This window comes from Micromys minutus (assembly GCF_963924665.1).
Source record: "Micromys minutus genome assembly, chromosome: 13".
Classification (NCBI taxonomy): domain Eukaryota; kingdom Metazoa; phylum Chordata; class Mammalia; order Rodentia; family Muridae; genus Micromys; species Micromys minutus.
Genome location: NC_137982.1, coordinates 9,426,710 through 9,443,025, shown reverse-complemented (window position 1 = coordinate 9,443,025; position 16,316 = coordinate 9,426,710). Strand labels below are relative to the sequence as shown.

Sequence of the window (16,316 nt, the reverse complement as noted above, 5' to 3'; positions counted from 1 at the left end):
TAGTTGCTGTATGTCTGTTTCAGGAGGCTGCTGGCCTTCAGAGTCACACAAGAGTAGATCTCCCCTTGTGTGAGAGCCAAAACGCTGCACACCCACTAGTGTGTGCCTCTTTTGCTTACTGTGGGTCTGTTCCTCTTCCCGGACCAACTGACATCACCGGGGTAGAAGTGTCCCTCCCAATCCTCAACCCGAGCCTTGTGCACAACCAAGTACATGCACCTGGGTACTGAGTGATGGTCTGCCTGAGTATGTGAGCACGTGTGTGTGTGTGTGTGTGTGTGTGTGTGTGTGTGCACCTGCACCTTTGGATGCTATAGAGGAACCTGTGGGTCAACAGGGTTAGACCAGCCTGTGGGCCCTGAATAAGGAAATAAGTGTATGTTGGGGTCTTGGGACACAGGAAGGAAGGATCTATGGGCCTATAGAAGGCTCTGCTTTGTCCTGAGGTCATTAGGGAGCTGTAATTATCAGCAGAGGGTGAGGGAATTTTTACCCATAGGTAAGCTTCAACTGACAGGTTGGGTTGTGTCTTCCACAGTGAAGAGTGAGGACGAAGATGGAGACATGAAGCCAGCCAAGGGGCAGGGCAGTCAGAGTAAGGGCAGTGGAGATGACGGGAAGGACCCCAGAAGGCCCAAACGGCCCCGGACCATCCTCACCACGCAGCAGCGAAGAGCTTTCAAGGCCTCTTTTGAGGTCTCCTCCAAGCCCTGTCGGAAGGTGAGGAGTTCTGAGTGGGATGGTCTGGGGCCAACACTTCTGTTTTGCTTATTGTGGGTTCGTTTCCTCCTCCCCGACCCACTTCTATCACTAGGGACAAGAGTGTCCCTCTCACCCCTCAACCCAACTGCCACCTTCCAGCTACCATCTACACAGACCTGACTTGTCTCCCTCTCTCCGGGTCAGGTCCGAGAGACACTGGCAGCAGAGACAGGCCTCAGCGTGCGTGTGGTCCAGGTCTGGTTTCAGAACCAAAGAGCAAAGGTGAGTGGTCACTGTTACTCCAGTGCTCCAGGGCAGACCTGGGAGAGGGGGATGGGCAAGAGACAGGGAGGGGTGCAGATGGGGTGAGGAGGCATGGACTGGGACTGAGTGGGCGCCTGGACTGTCCTTCTGCAGATGAAGAAGCTAGCCCGAAGGCACCAGCAACAGCAAGAACAGCAGAACTCCCAGCGGCTGGGCCAAGGTGAGCCCTGGGGAGCAGAGGTTGTAAGTGGAAGAGACGTCAGGGTGCTTACTGTGAACGTCACGGCTGACCCCTTTGCTGGGTGTGACCAGGCTCTGTCTCCCCACATCCTACCCACCCTGTCTCACTCAGCTCATGGATTCCCACCAGGACAGGGTGGTCAGGCATGCCTCATGAGGGTTAGGGACATTCAAACCTCTGGGGACACACTACTACCAAGGGGCAAAGCTGCCCTGTGCTTAGGGCTCTAACCTGCACTGTTAGCAGGAGCATATACTGGCTGCTCACTCATTCTGTGAAAGCACCTCAGAGGAGCTAGGAGGTATGGGGAACCCCCTGCAGGGGCTGCCACTAGTAGGAGTAGGGCTGGTCCACTGAGCATAAGCCCGGTCCCCCAAAGCTGGACTTTGCTCAGAGATCTGTTTCAGCACCACCATGTTGGGCCAGGGTTGGTGTCCTAAGCTGCACAGGGACATGGAGACTTTGAGGTTGGGGTGGGGGTGCAGAGAGCTCCAGAGACCACTAGTGAAGAGGTACTGGGAGGCCCCTGGGAAGGTACCAGGCACCTACAGGCAGCTCTGCCACTTAGGGCTGGAGCCAGGCCAGCATCCCAGCCTGGATTTGGAGATCTACTGACAATGTTCCAAAGCCCTGTATTTCTTATTTTCCCCTAAAGGCCCTCCTGGGGCCACAGTCTTGCCTCCAGTCACCAGGCAGCCTGTATTTGTTCTTGGAGAAAAACAGGCCTTGTTCTCTAGTGTCCCCAGCTCCCTCCTAGATGCCACCAGGAACCCTCCCTGCTCACAGGAGCCCATTTGGTGCTACTGTACTGCCCATAACCCTTCTGACCTCCACCTTTCCCTCTGTTCTGTCACCATCTGGGGAATGGGGCTCCCCAGGACCCCCGTTTCTTCTTCCACCAAGCAGACCCAGCCTCCGTGCCCTGCTATGCTCCCAACATTTCACCAGTGTCTTCCTTGCTTCAGACAGGGAGGGAATCCTAACACACCACAATGCTGCCCATCTGCCCTATTACTATTTGTGCCAGTTGACTGCCTCATTCCCCGATGGTCTGGAGGCAGCCGCTGGACTTCCCAGTTTCACCTGGAAGACCATCCCCTCCCTTTCCTGCTGATTCTTTAGGTCCTGCTGGTATAAGGGCTTTTCCTCCAGGAAGCCCTCCTGGACTTGGGTTCTATCTTAGTGCTCCCACATGGTGAGCTGTGGCACATGGCCACTGCCAACACAGCCTGCCACCTCTGTAGCACAGCTCTTGCAGGTGGAGGTAGAGGAAGGGTAAATGGGAAGTCTTTGGGGAAGAAAAGTCGGGAGCAGAGGCAGAGCACAGGAAAACCTGGAGCTAAGAGACGGGCAGTGCATCTGGGAGGGGACCCATGGGGGCCCTGGGAGAGCATCTGCAGGACTAGCGGGACAGGGTAGGTCAGGACCAGTTGGTGAAGACATTCACTGTCCCCAGAGGTTCTGTCAAGCCGCATGGAGGGCATGATGGCTTCCTACACGCCGCTGGCCCCTCCGCAGCAGCAGATCGTGGCCATGGAGCAGAGCCCCTACGGAAGCAGCGACCCCTTCCAGCAGGGCCTCACGCCGCCCCAAATGCCAGGTGACCACATGAACCCCTATGGTAAGCTGCCCCACCACCCACCCGCCCCAGCACTGCCCTCTGTCCCTGCTTCGCCAGGCAGACAGAGGCTGTGACAGTCCCTGCTGCCCAGAGCCAAGGGCTCAGGGCCCAGGGCAGTCTACCTAGCGCTGCCAGCAAACCTCCCCCTGACGGGAAGGGCCTAGCCCTAGCCAGCTGGCCCGCCCACAACCCCTGGACATGGAGTTGGCAGGGCTGCCAGTACCCCCTGGAGCCCTGGCCCACACCCAGCTCCTGACGTCCCTTCTGCATCCCACAGGGAACGACTCCATCTTCCACGATATCGACAGTGATACCTCCCTCACCAGCCTCAGCGACTGCTTCCTCGGCTCTTCCGACGTGGGCTCCCTGCAGGCCCGCGTGGGAAACCCCATCGACCGGCTCTACTCCATGCAGAGCTCCTACTTTGCCTCCTGAGAGCCAGCTGGGCCGCATGGACGCTTGGGCCTGGGCCTAGGGTGGGACCACAGGCCTCTGCAGCCAGCCGGCCCCCCCAGCCCACCACCCGCTCAGACTCTACAGACAGCCATACGGTGCCCTCTCCTCGGCCAGCCAGACAAGGCAGATGGGTGCAGCCTGGGCAGGGACTGTGTCCTGCCCACAGAGACCTTGTGACCCCTGGGGACCCAGAGCTCTTGGACAGCCACTAGCCTCCCAGCCCTGTGACTTCATCACTACCTTTCCCGTCCCCACCTCTTTTGGGGGGAAGCTTAAATTTGTTCTTTTTTTTTTTTTTTTTCTTTTTTAACATTCTGTTTCCAGCCAACTTCCATTGTCCCTGCAAGGCCAGCCCTGGGACAGCACCTGGTACCTGAGAAACATACGGGTGTCCTGCGCTGGAGACCACTTCCCCTTCTGGTCGGCGCAGGGGATGGTTTCTGGGTCCTAGGAGGCCCAGGGTCACTGTTCCCAGCCCTAGGCTGGAGCACAGGAGAGGAGGGGCTCACGAAGGCATGACAGGCTCTTTGGCCCTGTTTGAACCAGGAGTCTCAGCAAGAGGAGGGATGTGGACAGGGCCCAGAGAGACCCAAAGGGACAGAGATGCACACGTAAAACCACACACATCTGTAGGCACACCTGTGCAAGCATGCGTGTACACCTGGTGCACGTGCACACACCGATGGAAGCAGCAGTGAGGTCAACGGGCAGGGCCTACCTCTGAGAGCATTGGAGGGGGGAAGGAAGGAGGCCCGAGGTGTGAGCAGGTGGACCTAGGTGGATCCCAAGTTCTGTGCAGGTCATGACTGCCAGGGCAGGATAGTCACAGACCTACCAGGTCAGAGATGGAGCCCAGAGTGTACCCAGACCACAGCAGACACTCCAGATGGAAAGGACCTCAGGAGTCTGCCTCTTGATACCATCTGATGCTTAATTCCCTGTGGTCTTTCTTCTTACCCAGGGCCAGGGACAGAAGCCCAGGCCAGCTGCTCTTCTTGTGAGCTCCCCTGACCCTCAGTCTTCTCTTGTCTGTACACTGAGGCTGTATACTGGCAGGACTCCTGCCTGCTCTGCAGGTGTGGGAAGGCTGTAACCAACTTTTCTCCTGACATTAGCCAGCTCACACTGAACAGGCCCAGTACCTTCTCTCCTTTTGGCACCTTATCTCTGCTGATGCGGCTTAGGTCTCAAGACTTTGGAGTGCCACCCTTGTTCTATAATGACAACCCTCATCCCAGGCCTCACACAGGCACAGTGACAAGTCACAGCTCCCTTAGTGTGGGTGGGTGGGATGCCAATTGCTTAGAGCCCATGAAAGACCATGGCCTGTACTTGGTTGCCTTTCCTTTTGTTGGCTCAGTCAGTTTGGGGCATTACTCTGAACCCACTATATCCCCTCCTACTGTCTCTGCTGGGTACGGGGCTCCCCACAGTACCCTGCACAGTATGTAGCCCACCAGCATTTCAGCCTCCTGTGTCACCCCAGCCTCCAGTCAATCTCCTGGACTCTTCCTGCCCATAGCTGAAGCAATGGTGGGTCTTTCCTTGGCACGCCCCGCACTGGCCTCTGGCAGGCACTATGTCCCAGGCCAGCAGAATGTTGCCATGCATTTAGTGCTGAATTCTAACCACCCTCACGCACCTACCCATCCTGATGTCTGCTCTAGCCATGGGCACGTACGGATGAACATCTCTCTGTCACCACTTTGGGATCCTGTGCCCAGCTAGTTAAGCTGTGTGGGTTTATTTTCTGTCTGGGGGGGGACCTCAGACTCCTTAACCCTACCCAGATGTCATGATATGGAGTAAGCAGGAAAGAGCAGCCAGCACAGCCCTCTTCAGTCCCTCATTTTATAAATGGAACATCACTAATCTCCATGCTGAAGGTGTGGTCCTGAGCTAAGCTCCTTCCCTAGGCTCACCCTTTTCTCCTCTGGCACAGGCCCCTGGCTGAATTGTACAGGGCATCCTCGGGGCAGACCCAGGGTAGATACAAGCTCCCAGGAGACCCGACCTACTCTTACTCACTTTTTAAGCTGGAAGACACAATACCAGTGGGCTGTGACTTGGGAAACCTGAGACAGGAGGGGGCAGGGGGGATGTGCTCAAGGCTTCATAGCAACCTAGTGACAGCTGCAGGAAAGGACAGTAGGTCCTCATCTCTGTCTCACCAATGCCCCCCACAGGGACCAAAGTGTTCTCACCACACCTGCTGGTCCCAAGGGTCCTTCCTTCCTTCCTATTCTGGGGCCTCCAAACCCCAAGTCTGACCCTGGCCTCTGCTGTCATCATCCCGGTGTCCCCAGCCAGGATACTTCTAAGTTGCCAGAGGAGGGACCCCAGCCATCACACCAGAGATGCCCTGGCAACCATTCTCAGGATTTTTCACTGTGGCTGTGGCCTGCTGCCCTGCTGAGACAGCGTGCCAGCCCTGGACTGTTACAGGGACTAGGGCTTCTGTCCTGTAGGAAGAGACAGCCTTTGATCCAGTCCTGCCCAGACCTTGTTAGATAGCACACTCAGGTTTCAGAGCTGAGGCTAGAAGGCAATGGTGTAGGGCTGGGGTGGTAGGTGAGGCTAGCCTACGGTCTGAAGAACAGAGGGGTGTGGTGGGTGTGGCATGTTGAGGCTCAGGCAGAGAGGAAGGAACCTGTCCAGGTGTCACACAGGAGTGTGAGGAACCTGAGCTTTGTCCCAGCCAGGGCCATATCTGTGGATTCATCCCACGAGACTTCTCCACACTCTGCTGTTCCCCGAGACTCTGTGGAGGCCACACACCACACAGATACCGCACCAGGTGTGAGAGTCAGACCAAGCAGTGGCAAGCCTGCTGTCACGGAAGCTTCTTGGGGAGGGGGCAGGGCGTGGACACAGAGGAACTGCCCTCACATGAGGCCCAGCTGAGGGACAGCCTCTGCTTTAAGGGCATCCCTTTGAAGTGAGACCATTTCCTGGTCTGTCTGGATGCCCCCCTACTCCCTTCTCAGCAGGGGAAGATGGACTCAGAGCTCTGGGCACCCCAGGACCAGGGGGACGCTGCAGCCCAGGGCTGACCACTGTGCGGAAGGGGCAGCACACTCACGTATGTACGTGCACACACACTCACACCCAACACAAGGAGGCTCACACGTGGCCTGGGAGCAGGGAAGCAGGAAGGACCCTTCAACACGTGGCCCTTGGCACTGGTCTCTGGGCTGCTGCCCTGCCCGGCCCTGGAGCCCCTCTTGGAGGGGTTTGTTGCAGCTGGGCGGGGGGTCAGGCCACCCGGCCTATTCTTTCCGTTTACCTTGTACAGACTGCCCGCCTGCCATCCCCACACACATTTTATTTAATAACTTGTCATTGTTAAATTATTTATTAGCGTTTCCACATCACCACCCCCGCCTTCCACTCACCTTCTGCCTCCTCCCACAAAAGCAGAAAATGGAAACAGCGAGGAAAAAAAAAAAAGACGAGATGTTGGTATATTTGTAAATAAACAACCTGTACACTCCTGTGTGGCCTCTCCTTGGGGATGGGGGATGGGCCCAAGAGGGAGCTGCCCGTGATACAACTGGACCTCCCTGTGACTGCCAGGGTAACAAGTCATAGACACAGGGTTTGGGTCTTGCCCAACTCTGCCTCATAATCAATCCCCCTCTCCTTCCCTCCTTGCCTCAGCTCTGGCCATCCCAGCTCTGGGCCCAACACAGCCACCCACCCATCTTCAGTCTCCTTTGTCCAGTTACCCAACACACCAGTTCCTTCATTCGGGCTGCTAGTGCTACTGAGGGTTCCTTGAGTATCAGCCAGGCTGAGAGGCAAGGAAGGGACGGTCACCTCTGAGGATGTAGAAAGCCTGACATAGTTCAGGTGGGATAGAATGGAGCCTTGGTCCTGGGTCGTACCAGTGGGAATCAGGGAAGGCTTCCTGGAAGAAGCCACTCAGATGAGATCTGAAGTTACTTCGCTGGCAGGGAGTGGAGATGAGAGGGGTGTCTGGGGATCGTCCAGGCTTATAAACCTCAGAGGAGGCAGAATCTGACCCGAAGGGAAGCTAAGGTGGGGCCAGGAGAAGCATGCTGCTGAGCAGAAAACATGTATGACTGGCTCTGGTGAGCTGATTGGAGCAGGGAGTTCAGCTGGGTCTCTGAGGTACCTGTGGAGAGCACGAGAAGTCCAGGCTCTCAAGGGGTTCAGGTCCCGGTCATCGCTATTGGGGTATACGAAAGGAAAGATGGGATGGGGCAGTCATTAGCCTGAAGCATGTGAGCTGAGCATGCCAGAGATGACCCCAAATGAGGTGACACGGACACCACAGCCGGGCCCCTGAGGATCCAGAAGCCCAGCCTTGGGGTACTGATGGGGGTTAGCCAGGGAACCGAGCGAGCACCAGCGCCCCCTAGGGGCCTGCCGCACAACCTCAGCTGGGTAACTGGCTGCTAACCGACCTCGGAGATGCGTTTTCCTCAGCTGTATTCCCGGCTTCAGAAGGGACATTGAAGCCCAGGGGAGGACGTGTTAGCTTAATATGAGGACAAAACCAAGGCAGGAAAGCGGCTCGGACTACATTTCAGCCTCCCCAATCCCACCCCACCCCACCCCACCTACATCGACCCTCAGCTGCTTCTTCCAGGCCCACTGTTTCGGGTCTTAGGACAAGCTCGTCCAGGGTCAGGCCAGACACCCGGAGGCAGAGAATCCTCCTACCTTCACCGAGCCTCACCAGACTCCAGGGAACCCAAGTCACATGGTCCAAACGGCACAGCTCCGGAGGCACGACTAAACAGACTCTTGATGGCTGGGCTCCAAGCTGGAACTGGGGGAGGGACAATGGAGGGAGGGGTGGGGTGGGTGTCCATGGTCTATCCTTCAAGAGCAGTGGGCTGCCAACCCTGTAGCCTAGAGCAACGTCTAAAATCCTGTCACTAAAAAATGTGGGGGTGGGGGGCTGAACTAATCAACTGCCTCATTGTCACTTCCCTCCCCCGGCCCCCTCCCCATCCAGGAGAAGCCTTGGACTAGGGAGTAGGAAGGGGAGAGGGAGCGATCTCCTCCAAGGCCCTAGTCCTGCAGGCTGATGGCTTCTCAGCGCCTCCAGGCAGACCTAGACCCCAGCCACTGCTTCGGTTTGGCTGGATCTGGGGAAAGAGGGGCTGAGCCTTCATTCCCATCTTTCGTCCATGACTTAGGTCTCCTGAGCCAAGCATTAGCAGTTACTCAAAAGACACGGTGACTCAAAGTAGGGAGCAATCTCTTCAGCACTTGGGACCCTACAGCCCCCCCAAACCCCTCCTGAACATCCCAAAGTGTTCGGAGTGGACGGTGGGACAGTCAAGGATATCTGGAAAGATGGAGCAGTAAGCTGAGGTTCAGAAGCAGGAGCCACAAGAGGGCTGGCAAAAGGGTAAAAACCCCGATATCCCTGGAGTCTGAGGCTCAAAAATGGAGACCCTGAGTGGTGCCAGCGTCGGAGAGGAAAAGAGGGACAACTTACATATTTCTGTCTACAAGCTAGCAGAGTAAATCAGGTCAGCACACTGTGAACTACTGTTTAGAACCAAGAAATGTTTACATTCTCAAATGGAGAAGAAAAAACAAAACCCGTGCTCACTCCCTAGATGAAGAACACGTGTTGTCTATGCCTTGATCTGGCACGTGGCAAGGCGTCCATGTGGCAGAGCACCCATGTGGCCCTCTAAAGACACCATCCCACTCTCTTCCCCTTAGCTTTTAAATCCCCAAGACTGACCAGCCAGAATTTTTACACCAAACCTGCAGTCCCACATCAGGCCACAGGGTGGCACTCAGGAGTCAGGCAGACCATCGTCCACAGACTAGCCAGCTGGGCTCACAGTGCTTGCAGAAAGAACAGCTAAGGATCCCGAAGATGGCCGGTGGGGAGAATGAGTGTACATGGTCCATAATATGCGTGATACTGGCAATTCCCTACCCCACGGCATGCAGAAGCAACCGTGAGAACGCCGTATCACAACATCTGGAAAGTCAGACTGGCCTTACAGTGACCCCCCCTCCCAATCAGGGTCCCCTGAGAACTATAGAAAGGCACCGCTCTCCAAACCCTCAGTACTTCTCCCAAGATCACACTTCCTAAAGGTTCCATCACCTCCCAGCACTGCCACAGGGGAACCCAATACCAGCACGCGCATCCTTAGGAAACACACTCCAGTTAAAGCCCCCAAATTTCCAATGCCACCCTATTCAGTACAGGACAGATTTTGAACTGGTGTTTAAGAAGAGAAATTGGAGGTGTTCTCTTTGTCAGACAGTCCTAGAGAGCAGATAAAATGACGTGGGAGCTGGGGGTGTGGCTTGGGAACAGCACCAGTCGAGGATGCAGAGCCCCTAAGTAACATCCTTAGCACTGCTTAAACAAAACATATTACATACATACACACCATGCATACACACAAAGCTGGTGTGTGCACACGCTTGTGTGTGCGTGTGCATTAAGGGACACAGGACAACCTCCGTGGCCACTCCTCAGCTATTCATTCAACTTTTTAAAAATTATTTTATTATGTATATGAGTGTATTCTTGTTCTCTTCACAAGGCATCGGATCCCATTACAGATAGTTGTGAGCCACCATGTGGTTGCTGGGATTTGAACTCAGGACCTCTGGAAGAACAGTCAGTGCTCTAACCACTGAGCCATCTCTCCAGCCCCTCCCCATCCAACTTGTTTTGTTGTGGGTTTTGTTTATTTGTTTGTTTGTGACATGGCCTCATCATCTAGTCACGACTGGCCCTCCAACTCAGAGATCCACCTGCTTCTGCCTCCTGAGTGCTGTGATTTAAGGTGTGCACCAGTAATCCCAGCTTTCTTGTTTTTTGTTTTTGTCTTTTGAGACTGGGTCTCTTTGTGCCTTGGGGCTTGCCTGACTCCAGTAGGCTGGCTGGAGAGAACCTCCCAGGCCTGTCTCTCTGCCTCTCCAGGGTTGGGTTCACAAGCACACACCACCACACCCCCAGCTTTGTGTAACTGGGGTGAGGGGTCAACCCCAGATCCTCATACCTATGCAAAAGCACTTTGCCAACTGAGCTGCCCCTCCCCACCCTCAACCTGGAGCCCTGATGCTTTTTAAATGCTGAATGTCACACTCCTGTCATCCCAGAACTCAGAAAGCTGAGGCAGGAAGATTGTGAGTCTGAGCCAAGCCGAGACTGTATAGTGACTTCCAAACCATCCTGAACTACATGATGACATTCCCCCCTCTCAAAAATCCAAAGACAGCAAAAAAGAAATGAGTGGTAGACATGTACGTGGACAACGTAAACATTCCTACAAGAGGTTCCTGCCATCTCGGCTCTCATAGACATCTATCTGTAAGCAACAGGGTCCTTGCTCCTGCAGCTATGGAAGGGGGCTTCTTATGCAGCCCATGTCAACAGATGATGTGGCTTGGCGGTTTTACTTTATACCTGACCAAATGCTATGACCACGGCAGTAGTGCCGACTCCTCTCCTCTGCTCATGAGTCTGGTATTATCTCATTTAACTTCCATTCGAAGTAGCATTGAGACCCCCCATTGTACAGATAAAGACATGGAGTTCTGAGAGGCTGAGGAGCCTCTTCAAGGTCACAGACCTAGAGTGGCAGTTCCTGCCACTAGGAGCTAGGGGGCCACCCATGTAATCAAGCAGCATCAAGAATGAAAGACAGACAGCTCTCCACAGCTCTGCATTCCTGAGGACCAGGGCAGCTTCTGTAGCCTAGACTCCGAGCCAAGGAGAACTGCAGAGTACTCTGGGGGTAAGTAAGGGGACTGTGGAGTGCCCAGGGGACTAAGGGTGAGGACTCAGCCATGGCTGAGAGGTGTGGCCCTGTCCTGCACTGCCTGGTGGGTACTGGCACTGTGTCTGAACACAATGGAGGAAAATGGGTAGAGAAGCTTGATGGTCAGAGCTCCGCCCTCCCTGTCTCAGTCCAGCCCAGGCCGCCCCAGGCACCAGCTGTGCTCCTTCCTCTGAAGAGCTCAGAGTAGCTTGCAAACGCTGGGCTCACAGAGAAAATGCTTCTGTGTTGGGAGAAGGTTGGACATGGGTTCATCATTATGGACAAATCCCCCTGTCGCCCTACCAGAAAGGCAATGAGTCAATCAAGAGCCTCCAAAATTAATGAACACCACACAGGCCAGGGGAAGAAGGAGCAGGAAAAAGGGGTACCTTCTATGAGAAAACCAAATGTGGGTAGAGGAAGGAGGGGGAACTCCTGGGAGCCTGGCTCTGCTTCTGGGCCCTTTTTGACATTGCTGGAGAAAGCCAGAGCGCCGTTCTGGGCCTGGAGCACACAGGGGTTAGAAAGAGCACCAGATCCCCCCGCCCCCGGAGCTGGTGCTGTGGTGGCTGTGAGCTTCCATTTAGATGCTGAAGACTGAACACAGGTTTCTGGAAGAGCCACAAGTGCCCTTAACCACTGGACCATCTCTCCGGCCCTTCTTGTACATCTAAGGAGGCCACTGTAAGCCTCTTATTTTCTATACAGAATCAGTTTGTCTCAGTCAGCTCTCTGCGTGGAAGGGGGGGACAGAGAAAAGCCATCTCCCCAGAGCAAGAACACTGGATGTTTAGACCATCTCTTTGCCTGTCCCTCCACCAGTTGTCCATGTCTTCTTCATCCTCCAGTACTACGTATAAATGTTGGTCATACTCACGAACCCTGTCCCAAAATGCGGCCATTTCTTGTCACATAAATTCACTCATTCAGATTGGTCGGATGTGGTTGAAATTCTCCTCTACTGTAGTAGACATTTGGATGTGTGTCACCATGTTTCAAACCCTGGTTTGTTGTTATTTGTTTGTGTTTTTTGAGTGCCTGCATGTGTGTGTGCATGTGTGTGTGCATGTGTGTCTATGCATTATTATGTATGCTTGTGTGCATACATTGTATGTGGGCATTGTGCGTGTGCATGTGTGTTTCCATGTTGCATTTTACATGCATGCATTGTATGTATGAATTGCGTATGTGCTTGTGTGTATGCATGTTGCTTGTGTGGGTGCATGTAAAATCATCATTTTTTGCTATGTTTATCATTAACTTGCCTTTGACCATTCATCTCGATGAGTGTAAACAAAGCACATCCGGAGCGGGTCCTCCCCCTCATGCAGGGGAGCACCACACATCTGGTCTTGGGCTGAGGGTTTTCTATGTGGGTTTTATAATTCATTATAAAATAACTTTAAAGTTTCCGTTGGAATTGTGATTCTTTTAGGTACTCTGTGGAGAATGGAGAAATCATAGTTTATATCCCTGTGCCTTCTTTGCTATTTTTCAATAAGGGTGAATCATTTTCTACACTTCTCTAACTGGACGTATATTTAGATTTCCTTCCTAAGCACTATTCTCAAATTTACCCTTTCTGAACAGAATACTTTTGTAGGCAACCATGGGGAACTTAAAACCAAGCAGTTTAAGTTTGAGTGCTGGGGGCTGGAAAGATGGCTCAGTGCTTAAGAATGCTGCCTGTCCTTTGGCCCCCAGCATTCCGAGCAGATGAGTCCCACTCGATTGTAGCTCTAGTTCCAGGAGATCCCATGCCCTCTTCTGGCTTCTTCAGGTACTTGCATGCTCACTCAGTACACTTACACATGCTCAAGCACACTCGAATACACATAAAATAATCTCATTTAAAGTCTAAATAGTGATCTGATACCCTGTCACCTTGATAGACCAGTTAATTCAGATTGGCCAGCCTGTTAGATTATTTTGGATTTTTGTGGGTAGGCAATCCTACAGCCTAGAGCCATAGTGAGTTTTTATACTTTTCTCTTTTCTTCTCACTCTGGCCAGAACTTGCAGTGAGGTGTGGACATGGACACCAGTCTGGTTCTGCCAAGGAGAATGAATGCTTCTTACTGGTTACTGGCTAAGTAGTAACTTCTGCAAGTTAAAATTTCCTTTTATCCCTAGCAAAATAAGAGTTTTTAAAACCTGTGTGAGGACAACATCATTGCTACTATGTTGAAGTTCTAGGACACAGACATTTCAGATCACAGACCCTTCAGATCCTCAGCCTGTTCTCTGTGAGACGTTTAGAGAAGTTATGGGGTGCAGGATTTGGTTCTTCTTCAGCCAGCCCTTTAAGTGTTTGTTTGTTTGTTTACTAAGTTGTATTTTTGAGGCATTTTTCCATTTTTACCTGTTCATGTAGACATTAATACAAAGATATGCTGGGTATTTTATTTTATCTAATCTCTACAATAATATTTATACTTAAAATTACATTGCTTGGGGGCTGGAGAGATGGCTCAGTGGTTAAGAGCACTAACTGCTCTTCTAGAGGTCCTGAGTTCAATTCCCAGCACCCACATGGTGGCTGGTTCAATTCCCAGCACCCACATCACAGCCATCTGTAATGAGATCTGATGCCCTCTTCTGGTGTGACTGAAGACAGCTACAGTGTACTTATATATAATAAATAAATATTTTTTAAATCACATTGCGTATCCCTTGTTTCTGTATATTCCATACATTCCCTGACACATCTTGCCTATTTTATTCAACCTAGAAGACAAAATGTTTGAATTTGTGGATTTTTTTTTTTTTTTTTTTTTTTTTTTTTTTTTTTTGAGGCAAGGAATCACTATTTAGCCCTGGCTGGTCTGAAACATGCTATAACATGCTATATAGACCAGGCTGGTCATAAGCTCATAGAGAAGCTTGCTTGTGCTTCCCAAGCACTGGGATTAAAGTCCTACACCACCACACTTGGCTCCATTTTTATATCTTTATTTATTTTTCAGTTTCTGCAGCCTTCTGCTGCTGTAGGTTTTGTTGCTGTTGGGTTTTATCTGTCGTTAGATGTCTTTTCATTTTAGCAATGTCCTATGCTCCACGGGTAGCTTGTCAAGTTATGGTTCATCAGCCTGAGCACCAACATCGAAGGCTCTCAGTTTCTCTCAAGTTGCCCCCTTTGCTTCATTACGTACCTTTTGATGCACTCAGTTCCAAGTTCTTTGAAATGTTCCATGATGGTATTCTCATCGGCAAACATACGAATTGGATTTTCTTTACATTGATGCATTTGTGGGCTTGTGGGTGTATGTGTGGGTGCACATGGTGGGTGCACACGGCCTGATGGGAATGTGGAGGTCTTAGGACAACATTGTGGAATTGGTTCTTTTCTTCCACTCTAGGGACTGAGTCCAGGCCACTAGGTTTGGCAGCAAATGTTTTCACTCACTCAGCCAAGTCACTGGGTCCAGATTACATGTTGATATGTAAAAGCCAAGTCCACTGTGTTTTTGAGTGCTTACACTGTCCCCGACATGTGCCTGCAAAAACTTACTTCCCCAACTGTTGCTTTTGAGCTTTTAGAACTGGTAACAAATTGGCCTTTGCAAGTGGACGTTTATTGTGTAGTTTAAAACTTCAGTGTTTCCATTTCTTCTCTGCTCAAAGTAGCAACAATGGGAAGCGGTAGATGGAGGCCCGGGATGACCTTGGTTCTATCCATCTCCTGCTTTGCATGTTTTGAGGTTATTTTATCAGCTATATTGTTGCATCTTCCCGGCACTAAAACTTCATCATTGTTAGGAACTTCTTTACTTTTATAATAACGTTTAAATTAATAATTGTTTCCTTTCCCTCTTAGATCTAACTGAATTTGCTGTTGTACATGGGGATGAGGATCAGGACCAGACCTCCCGAATTCTATCTAGGTGAGCGTTCTAAAGCTAGAAAATTCCACTTTCAGTCCCCGTGAAGACACTGGGTTTGTTTGGTTTGTTTTTTGTTTTGGTTAGATGTTTTGACTTTTTTTTTTTTTTTTTTTTTTTTTTGGGTTTGGTTGGGTTTTTTTTGTTGTTGTTGTTGTTTTTAAGAATTATTTGTTTTATGTTTATGAATACACTAGCTGTCTTCAGAGAAACCAGAAGAGGGTATCAGATCCCATTACAGATGGTTGTGAGCCATGTGGTTGCTGGGAATTGCACACAGGACCCCTGAAAGAGCAGCCAGTGCTCTTACCTGCTGAGCCATCTCTCCAGACCCTGTGGACACTATTTTTTCCTCGTCCTTGAAAGATTTGTGCCAAGTACAATTAATAATTGTTTCACGTTGATATCTTGTCTCATTCACATTATTTTAATAGTTGAGGTGCCTTTAAAGATAACTTCTGGTTTCTTTTTAAAAGACTATTTTTATCTTATGTGTCTGCACACATCCCTGTGTTTGGGTGTGTGCATGTGAGTACAGTGCCGGTACAGGACAGAAAAGGCGTTCAGATCCCATGAGCTGGAGTAACAGGTGACAGGTGAGCTGTCCTGTGTATGCTGAGAACTGAGCTCTGGCCCTCAGGAGCAGGAAGCACCGAAGCATCTTTCCAGCCTGGGCTTCCCTGCAGAGGCCTGTGGTAGCTGTGGATGCCTCTTCTGTCATTCCAAATGTCACTGTTTTGTCCTCAATTTTTCCTTTTCTCTGGTTGTTTTTTGGGTGTCAGGGTGGGGAACAGGAGACAGACTTCATAGCCTCGTGTATCTGAGGCTGGTCTTGAACTTGCTATGTAGCCAAGGGTAACCTTGAACTCCTGATTCCCCCTGCCTTCAACCCCCAAATGAAGAGATTGCAGGTGAATGCCACCAGACCCAGCTCCCTGGTTCATTCTAATCATCTCGTTATTTTCGGTTCTCTGTAAGCTGATTACCATGCATCCGGGTATGAATTCAGATCTTCTATGTTGTGAAATTTTCCCAGTCATGAGCCAACAGATTTCACACCCTTCACGGTGTCCTTTTCCTGATGTGTCTTGTTGAACAACAACTCTTCTCATTCCACTACAGCAGCCGACATCCCCCTGGTCCACCCCTGCTGCTGTTTGTTTTGTGTTTTGGTTCATCCTTTACTTATCTACTTTCAAGTTCATGATTGTATTTTCGGCTATATTCAACCTGCTATTGAACCCATCGGATGAGATTCTTCGTGTGTGTCTGTGCACACACTTGTGCATGTGGGTGCTTGTTCGTGCTCAGGGTGCGGATGTGCACATACTGTTGTACGTGTGTGGAGGCTGAGGACAACAGTCAGGTATGGG

The 16,316-nt window shown here is 51.5% G+C and overlaps 1 protein-coding gene across 3 annotated transcripts in view; it reads left to right on the top strand.

The window, feature by feature from the left end:
- Positions 1-3,263, top strand: part of LMX1B (LIM homeobox transcription factor 1 beta) — a gene marked incomplete at both ends in the record, with an annotated part of 73,096 nt that extends 69,833 nt beyond the window's left edge. Inside the window, 5 exons of one of the 3 annotated variants that reach the window (XM_080927827.1) lie at positions 539-720; positions 907-984; positions 1,120-1,186; positions 2,664-2,807; positions 3,106-3,263. In XM_080927827.1, the coding sequence (XP_080783953.1) occupies positions 539-720; positions 907-984; positions 1,120-1,186; positions 2,664-2,807; positions 3,106-3,263 (629 nt within the window). Of the gene's footprint in view, positions 1-538; positions 721-906; positions 985-1,119; positions 1,214-2,663; positions 2,829-3,105 lie in introns of all 3 variants that reach the window. The other 2 variants (XM_080927826.1, XM_080927825.1) reach the window with 2 other exon arrangements.
- Between the last annotated feature and the right edge of the window lie 13,053 nt (positions 3,264-16,316).